At 36.2% G+C, this 9,054-nt stretch overlaps 1 protein-coding gene across 5 annotated transcripts; it reads left to right on the plus strand.

Annotated features, from left to right (window-relative positions):
• The first annotated feature begins 2,695 nt into the window (after window positions 1-2,695).
• Window positions 2,696-7,300, plus strand: LOC103401378 (uncharacterized). 5 transcript variants are annotated; one of them, XR_001785966.3, is made up of 13 exons: window positions 2,696-3,034; window positions 3,132-3,170; window positions 3,271-3,413; window positions 3,669-3,744; window positions 3,866-4,160; window positions 4,243-4,352; window positions 4,460-4,507; window positions 4,594-4,797; window positions 5,023-5,124; window positions 5,321-5,454; window positions 5,571-5,709; window positions 5,867-6,136; window positions 6,952-7,300. XR_001785966.3 is itself a non-coding variant. In XM_008340092.4 (12 exons), the coding sequence occupies exons 1-12, from the start codon at window positions 2,838-2,840 to the stop codon at window positions 6,006-6,008; spliced, it is 1,629 nt and encodes a 542-aa protein (XP_008338314.3). In that variant the 5' UTR covers window positions 2,696-2,837; the 3' UTR covers window positions 6,009-6,313. The 5 variants fall into 5 exon arrangements, 4 of the variants coding, with proteins under 4 accessions (XP_008338314.3, XP_017178780.3, XP_017178779.3 ...); XM_008340092.4 differs by lacking the exon at window positions 6,952-7,300 and having other exon boundaries at window positions 5,867-6,313; XM_017323291.3 differs by lacking the exon at window positions 6,952-7,300 and having other exon boundaries at window positions 5,870-6,313.
• The last annotated feature ends 1,754 nt before the right edge of the window (window positions 7,301-9,054 follow it).

The raw sequence follows: 9,054 nt of genomic DNA on the forward strand, positions 1-9,054 counted from the left end.
CTACACTAAAAAATAAGAGTCTCATAAAAAATACATTCATACACTACTAATCTATTACAAATATTAAATGTGCAAGGATATGCAAAATGAAAGCGTTTTTGTTTTCAAGGTTGTGAAGCATTTCTCAAAAGTTTAAACCTTGCCAATGGAACTCAAAGCTTAATTAAGTATAACATAAGATTTTGTGGTATCCACTAGTGTAAATATTTTAAATTGAAGATCGAATTCATTCATTTTATTCATATAGGGTCAAGGAGTGTAGTTGTAAAAAATCATCAAAATCGGAGTTAAAATAATTGTTAAATTGTGATTTTTCGTTTATAACCGTCGAAAAAATTTGTCTCGTTACTTAATCTTTAAATGTTTGTTTTTTGCAACTTTTGGCGTATGCGATCTCGAAGCATATACAAACAAGTATGACGGTCAGATCGTTGAAACTAATTTCGTAGAATGCGTATCTCATCAAAACAATAGATTCACTAACACTTAAGAGTTTATTCTTACTTTCATTAAGTATAACATAAGATTTTGTGATATCCACCAATGTAAATATTTTAAATTGAAGATCGAATTTATTCATTGTATTCATATAGGGTCAAGGAGTGTAGCTGTAAAAAATCATCAAAATCGGAGTTAAAATAACCGTTAAATCGTGATTTTTCGTTTATAACCGTCGAAAAGTTTTGTCTCGTTACTTGATCTCTGAATGTTTGTTTTTTTTCAATTTTTGGCATATGCAATCTCGAAGTATATACAAACATGTTTGACGGTTGGATCGTTAAAACTAGTTTCGTAGAATGCGTATCCCATCAAAACAATATATTCACTAACACTTAAAGATTTTATTTATACTTTCATCAAGTATAACATAAGATTTTCACTAGTGTAAATATTTTAAATTGAATATCAAATTCAATCATTGTATTTATATAGGGTCAAGGAGTGTAGCTGTAAAAAATCATCAAAATCGGAGTTAAAATAACCGTTAAATCGTGATTTTTCGTTTATAATCGTCGATAAGTTTTGTTCCGCTACATGATCTTTGAATGTTTGTTTTTTGCAATTTTTAGCATATGCGATCTCGAAGCATATACAAGCAAATTTGACGGTTGGATCGTTGAAACTAGTTTCGTAGAATGCGTATCCCATCAAAACAATAGATTCACTAACACTTAAAGATTTTATTCATACTTTCATCAAGTATAACATAAGATTTTGTGGTATCCACTAGTGTAAATATTTTAAATTGAAGATCGAATTCATTCATTGTATTTATATAGGGTCAAGGAGTGTAGCTATAAAAAATCATCAAAATCGGAGTTAAAATAACCATTAAATCGTGATTTTTCGTTTATAACCGTCGAAAAGTTTTGTCCTGTTACTTGATCTCTGAATGTTTGTTTTTTGCAATTTTTGGCGTATGCGATCTCGAAGCATATACAAACAAGTTTGACGGTTGGATCGTTGAAACTAGTTTCGCAAAATGCATATCTCATCAAAACATTAAATTCATTAACACTTAAGAGTTTATTCATATTTTCATTAAGTATAACATAAGATTTTGTGATATCCACTAGTGTAAATATTTTAAATTGAAGATCGAATTCATTCCTTGTATTCATATAGGGTCAAGGAGTATAGCTGTAAAAAATTATCAAAATTAGAGTTAAAATAACCGTTAAATCGTGATTTTTCGTTTATAACCGTCGAAATGTTTTGTCTCGTTACTTGATATCTGAATGTTTGTTTTTTGCAATTTTTGGCGTATGCGATCTTGCAGTATATACAAACATGTTTGACGGTTGGATCGTTGAAACTAGTTTCGTAGAATGCGTATCCCATCAAAACAATAGATTCACTAACACTTAAGAGTTTATTCATACTTTCATCAAGTATAACATAAGATTTTGTGGTATCCCCTAGTGTAAATATTTTAAATTGAAGATCGAATTCATTCATTGTATTCATATAGGGTCAAGGAGTGTAGTTGTAAAAAATCATCAAAATCAGAGTTAAAATAACCGTTAAATCGTGATTTTTCATTTATAACCGTCGAAAAGTTTTGTCTCGTTATTTGATCTGTGAATGTTTGTTTTTTGTAATTTTTTGCTGATGCGATCTCGAAGTATATACAAACAAGTTTGATGGTTGGATCGTTGAGATTAGTTTCGTATAAGTCGTATCCCATGAAGTTCAATGGTGTGTGTGTATATATTTATTTATTTATTTATTAAGTAGATTTAAATCTATTTATTTTGTATGTATAATTATTATAGTTTTTAGGGGTATAAAATTTAATTTAAAATTTAATATATATATATAATATATATATATATATAAATATAACTATTATAGTTAATATTTTGGGGGTATAATTATTATAGTTTATATAATTATTATAATTATTATAGTTTTTAGGGTATAAAATTGTTAAATTAATATATATAATTATTATAGTATTTTTTAGGGTTATAAAATTATAAAATTAATATTCTGCTTCTCGTGTATCATGTTACCCACGTATACCCGAACCAACCCGTTATCTTAACAGGTGCTTATCGGGTTACCCGATAACGACCCGTTTCGTTATCGTGTCGACCCGAACCCCTGTTAATTTCGTGTCGTGTCGTGTCAGGTTATCAGTCGTGTCAGAAATTGCTAGGCGTATAATTCTATATGGATCTAAAATATGATTACTTTTCCAAATTTCTCATTCGCCTCATCGTTCTCATGGCGGATAGAGGAGGCAAACCGTAACTACCAAGAGGGTTAGGGCTCCTCTCAGGTTCGCAACTCGACTAGTCGACCCTCGCATTCGAATCGAATCCGGTGGAACGATGTGGCACGAAGCCAGGAGGTCGGAGCGGAAGGTCCACGACATGATGGACGCCGCTCGTAAACGAGCTCAAAGACGTGCCGTTTTCCTGGCCAAGCGCCGCGGCGACCCCCAGCAGTCGATCCAGGTCGTCGGCTCTCGCTGCCGCATGTGCCGCGATGACGGCCTCTACCAAGCCGCCGAGGACCAGCAAGGCCTGTAATGCTCCTTTACCTCAACTCTCCTTCTCTCAGCTTCAATTTGCATGTGTATGTATAATCACGACGTCGTTTTGTTCGAATTCAATTTCTATCAGGATTCCTTGGAACGGGAAGCAGGATTTTTTGATTGATAGGTATAAATTTCAATTCTGTTTTAGTTTTACTGTCGATTTTTCATATTGAATTTGTGAAGGATTTTAGCTTGAATTTTGTATTGGTAAATGTAAAATGCAGATTTGATGGGCGAGCTCTGCTCGATTTTATTCGAGATACGCCGCACTTGCGTGCTCAAGAAAAGTCCGAAGAAGAGGAGGAATTAGAAGAGTGTGTTAATTTTGAGTGTTATCGGGATTTAATTAAGCATCGTCGTAGAGGATGTCGGTACTTTGTTTTGATTTCTAATCATATGTATTCATTTAAATGTGTATGACATTGTAGATTACAGACCATGTTTATGTAATCGAACGGCCTTAAGTTCGTGGTTTATACATTGCTTTTCTGTATGCAATAATTATCTCTATCCGTAAGGGCATTGAAAGACGAAAATTATAAACCTCTGGTGCTCGAAATATTAATTGTGATGTGGGGTTTTAATTTAAGATTGTCACAGTTTAAGCTTCTTACGTTAACAGATACTGATGATGAGGGTTTGCTACATGTGGAACAAGAGATAGAGGCCAAGTTTACTGCCCCGTTTGCTCCTGACAGGTTTGAATTTTCTTTTACATTTATACGGCTACAGGTCTTCTCATTATTAGTGGTATGTAAGTTTAGCATACTATGATAGTTTTGCATGTGGCATCAAGTCTTGTTTTTGATGCATTTTTAGGTCTCAGGCGCAACAACCTTCTGCTGTTAAGGGTTCTTATTCGCAGGTGGGGTTCTCTTATGAAGGGAATGGAAAAGATGAGGCCCAGTTTTCGGACTCTGATGATAATGATGAAGATGATGACGAAGATGAGGATGAGGATGATTTCAACAGTGATGACAGCAGTGATGAAGGAATGGATAAAATAGCAAAAGAGTTTGGAATAAAAAGATATGGTTGGCTTGTTTACATGGATAAGAAAGCTAAGGAGGAGGAGAAACGGCAAAAAGAAGTGATCAAAGGCGATCCTGCAATTGTAAGTTCTCACAATTGTGGGTCACATGTGCTTTCTGTTCCAGTAGTCATAATCCATAATTTGAATTTGCAAAACTTTGTAGAGGAAACTAAGTCGTAAGGAAAGAAGGAAGGCTTCTCAGATAGAAAGGGAGAGAGAAAGAGAAACTGCACGGGTAACTGGAACTCGGGTGCTCCACCATGACCCGTACCGGTAAACAATGAATAATTTTATTTTCCAAAATTAGTTGACTTTTGCTCCTGTTGCCCAAGTGGTAGGATTTTTTCTTCCATATAACTTATGAAAAGATTGCACTGCAGTGAAACTAGACGAAGTCCAACATATGAAGCTTATCCTCGCCCAAGAAGGTAAAATCGTTATATCATTCGTATTCGTGTCTAAATCTTTCCACAAAAGGCCTTTGCTTGTTACCTCTTGTTATTTGTGTGTGTAGATCAAGATCTCGATCATATTCACCATCATACTCACGGAGATATCCTCGTGGACGACATTCTGATGATGGTCATCGAAGCAAACCAACAATTGCTAAAATTGAATATATTACTGAATTTGGGGGATCCGGGGACAAGGATGGATCAAAGCGTGAAGGGTTCTCTCCACCATCGTCTCCTTCCTCACAGGCCAATGTGTTAAACCGGTCGGAGCACTCGACCATTTATTCTTACAAAGATCCATTGGACACTCTTTACTCTGCTGCATCTTTTCACCCATTTTGTTACGTGAGCAAAATTTATTGGTTTAGAATAGATCAGGCTTAGGGGTATCGACCTAACTGCCAAGAGGAAGAGGGAAGGAGGCTTCATTTCTGAAGCTCATTTTGTTCCCAGATATTGTTATTCCTAATGCTTCTTCTTTCCTGCAGGCCCTCAACTGGTCTCATACTTGAGGCTCTGCATATTGATCCTGCATCCGGTGCATCCCTTGAGAAGGATAAGGGGGCTAAATTGGTGAAACCACCAGCAAGGTATCTCATGGAACCTGGATCAGAAGATCTTTTGTTTTTCTTCACATTTGAAGTTTGAGGGAACGTAATCATTGGAGGCTTTATTAATCATTGTGCTTATTATTTTCGTCTCAGCTTTTATCAGTGTGGTTTTTCTATATCCTTGTAACTATATTTTTCTCACTTTTTAAACTTTGCTTGTTTCCTTACCTCACAGTAGATCATCAGCATTAGCTAAGGTAACTAAGGGAAGTACTTCTGTTGGGCCGTTGAAGCAGCAACCAGTGGAGAAGAAAGAAACTCCTCAAGAACGACTTAAAAGGATTATGAGCAAGCAACTGAACAAACAAAGTATGTCCGATAACTTAATGCATTGCTTATGTTAAACAGCTTATTGTTATTCATTTTTGTTATCAGTGCCTGACTCATGGTATATAATATCATTTTGAACTTAATTGCTTTTTCAGTTAAGAAAGATACTGCTGCTGAAATAGCTAAAAAGCGAGAGCAGGAACGCCAGAGGCTGGAAAAACTTGCAGAAACAAGCCGATTAAGTCGATCTAGGCATCGTAGCCGCAGTAGGAGCTATAGCCGCTCTCCTCCAAGGTCGGTGATTTTTCTTTTTACATAATAAAGGGTGCTGGCTATAAGTATGAACATAAGGCTGATAATCAAATCATGTTATGATCTCTTATGGTGGGTCGAAAATCGGTGCCGCAATTATATTGCCTTGCCCATGATTGTGAAAATGTGTTAAATGCAGAAGACACCAACGTGGTAGAAGTCCGAGAAGGAAGAGTTCCCTAAGACGTTATTCCCGGTCTCATTCTAGATGTCGTTCCCGGTCTAGCTCCCGCTCTCAAACCCGTAATCGTTCACGAACTTACTCCCGCTCACCAAGGTGACCCCACTGTGTATCTTTTCCTTATGTTGCCTGGGGCCTATTGGTACTCATGGGGATTGTTACCGAGAGCGGACCACCTTACAGGGTTAGGAGCCGTTCAAGATATTGATGGAAAAAGAGTTCAGGAAGGTGAGCATGGTACTTGATGTACTTTTTTATTTGAGTTTTTCTCTGCTTCTAGTTCTAGAAGGTAGAACCGGTCAATCATACTTGAATTTCTGGGTTTGTGGGATCTCGCTGTGAGTTGTGAAATCCCAAACTTGTTTGTATATGAAATATTATATTAAATGGATTGGTATGTTTTTATGTTTCGTTCTCGAATTGGATTGGATTCATTGTATGCCGCATGAAGAAATGGATGTCAGCATCCAAATTTTGTCCGAGTTGAAGGTAAAACATGGAGTCATCAAGAATTAAACTTGGTTAAAATTTGAAAATTGACATTCATTTCTTCTTGCAACATTCGTTTGTGGGGGTTTTTCTCTCCGTTTGTGAGAGAATTTTACCAACTTCCATTTCTCACCCTTTCTACCATTTTTTCCTCCCCTTTCTTCAGTTTCTCTCTCTGATTGCTGTTTTGAGAGTCAGCCTTGGATTTCTCTTCTTTCTTTTTTTTTTTGCGTTCTTTTCATACCTTCTTCCTCGTTTTCAGCCCCTTTCCCTCAACCCAACCTACACATCAATCCTTTGCAACAATGAATTTTCTTCTCCCCATCTTCCCTCTCCCATAACCAAGATCTTAAAGTTTCGAGCCCAATCTGGAATCTCATTTGCTACACTTTAAGATTTAATTTTTGCTTTGGGTATGCTTGTCATATTTGGGTTGATTTGGATGTGGGCTGCTTCTATTTAATGGGGATTAAGGTTTTGTCGGCTGTTTTTACTTTTGGGCTAACTGCTTTTGATGTCTTCTTGTATCTGTTTGCTGCTGGTGCACCTTTTAGTTCTTCCTACAGTTGTGGATTTCACGTTTGTGGTGATTGTTTGGATAGTTCGAGAGTCATGTTTGACATATCATTTGATCGCTTGAAGATGACGCCTGTTTCTAGCTCCGGGAGGATGCTACAATATTGTCTTGTATGGATCTCCCGTGGAGGCTTCGATCTCCTCTTTGGCGCTTGGGTTGATGGTGGCGGTGGTTGTAGGGAGATAGAAGAAGTTGCTAGGGTTTCCATGTATGTATGTTTTTTTTTTTCTTTTTCTTTTTCTTCTTGTATGGGCTCCAATTTCTTTTTGGGCACAGGCTTACTTTGTATTTGTTTGTATGGAGTCCTTTCTTTTGTTTTGTGCTTACTTTTGTATACGGTACCCTTTTTTTGTAGTCTTGTTCTGTTGGTAATGAAGTTACTTTTGACCTTAAAAAATGTTAATTGCCCTCAACACCAACCATTTTATAAAGAATTTCAAAAATACAAATAAATAAAAACACCTAAATACAATAAAATGAGTGATCAAATAAGGAATGTAAACCTATGCGGCAAAACCCTAAAGCTAGAGATGGCAAATTAACCCATTGAAATGTAAATGGGTATCCGTTAAGACCCGTTTAAATTGATAACATCATGAGATGAGGGTGTGAATGGTAGTAGTAATATTGTTGTAAGGTAAAATCAAACTAAATGGGTCTTAATATGTACTCATTAACAACCCAATAAGTTGATTTGCCATCCCTACCTCAAGCAATTGACCATAAAAATACCCTAAAGCAAGTTTCATGTATATAGAAAAGCCTAAGGATTCTTTGCCGGTTCTTAGCTTGTTCTCTTCTCTCTTCTTCCCTTTGGTTCGATTATCGTATCTCTTCCCTCACTGCATAAGAAAAACATGGATAATGACAAAATAGCAACGGTGATGCTCTAACACTTGCCGGTGAAGTCAGTTCTATAGTCTCAACTCGTATACAAACAGGTCCCGCGTTCCCCAACATGTCTTGGGCTCACAATCTGATTTTGCATATAGTTTCAACTTCTATCCTGATCGGAATGAGTACTGTAAATACGAAATTTCCTACAACGAATAAGAATAGAATATGTGTATAAAATGATATTTGTATTAATGAAAAATTAGGGTTACAAACTCTATTACAAATGTTTGATTCCTCTAATTCGATCTCAGTAATTGCCAAGTGTAGATGTAGAGTGACTCAATGGTCGTAACGACTTGTTCTCGAACGATAAACGTCACAAGGATTTGGCTTATGGCAATGGAAGAACTGGCACGTGTAGTGATGCTTAACGGTTCTTCACGAGTGTGGCGAAGAATACAAAGAACTTTCAAAGTCTTCTAAGTGTTTGAGAACGTTTGGAGGCTTGAGCGTCTGAGCGTAAAAATATGTTTTCTACCCTCTTCTTTATCTTGGAATCTCATATTTCTAGGATCTTCAAGTCTTGATGTGGCTTGATTTGATTTGGGCCTGATTAATTGACGAATGAATTGAGCCTCATTTTGGACTTGGTTTATAACTTGAACCCATTTTTAATCAAGTTATCTTTCACATTTCAACTTTAATTTGACTAAGCTAAATGTCGACGCGTGACACCCTTGATAACTTGTTTGGTTTTTTTAATGAGTCACATGCCATGTTTATAATTTGTGAGACATATGACATATGCCACATAAGCCTTGACATGTCAAAAACTTAAATTGTTGGCGGACATTTATTTCACTAAAATTTCGATGCCTATAAGTGCAAGGTACTCCAAGCACGCTGGGTTTACAAGGATAATATTTGAAACCTGGAAGGAGTAAACTTCTAGGTTTTGATACCTATAGATCTGTCTATTCCACGGTGGAAGGAAGTAAACTTCGAGGTGTTAGCTATGCTTGTTTGTTGATTTTCCGTTTCGTTTGAATTTGCAAAGATGTTTTCCGGATTTTTTTTTTTTTTTTTTTGGTTGAATGTTTTCCGGGTTTACTTCTGATTTTGCAATAACTTTGATAATGATATCATCGTCTACTTTTCTTCCATGTGTGAATTTGTTCTAGATGAGAGAGAGGGGTAAAGAGAGAAGATGATACTTTCATACTCAATGTTGAAGAACAATTAA

Source organism: Malus domestica, chromosome 15 (assembly GCF_042453785.1).
Source record: "Malus domestica chromosome 15, GDT2T_hap1".
Classification (NCBI taxonomy): domain Eukaryota; kingdom Viridiplantae; phylum Streptophyta; class Magnoliopsida; order Rosales; family Rosaceae; genus Malus; species Malus domestica.

What these genes read in the sequence shown, in the direction of transcription:
- LOC103401378 (XM_008340092.4), top strand. Translation starts at nt 2,838, where the DNA reads ATGTGGCACGAAGCCAGGAGGTCGGAGCGGAAGGTCCACGACATGATG. An exon ending in CAGGCCAATGTGTTAAACCG is followed by an intron (nt 4,798 to 5,022) that starts GTCGGAGCACTC and finishes TCTTTCCTGCAG; the next exon opens with GCCCTCAACTGGTCTCATAC. An exon ending in TATAGCCGCTCTCCTCCAAG is followed by an intron (nt 5,710 to 5,866) that starts GTCGGTGATTTT and finishes TGTTAAATGCAG; the next exon opens with AAGACACCAACGTGGTAGAA.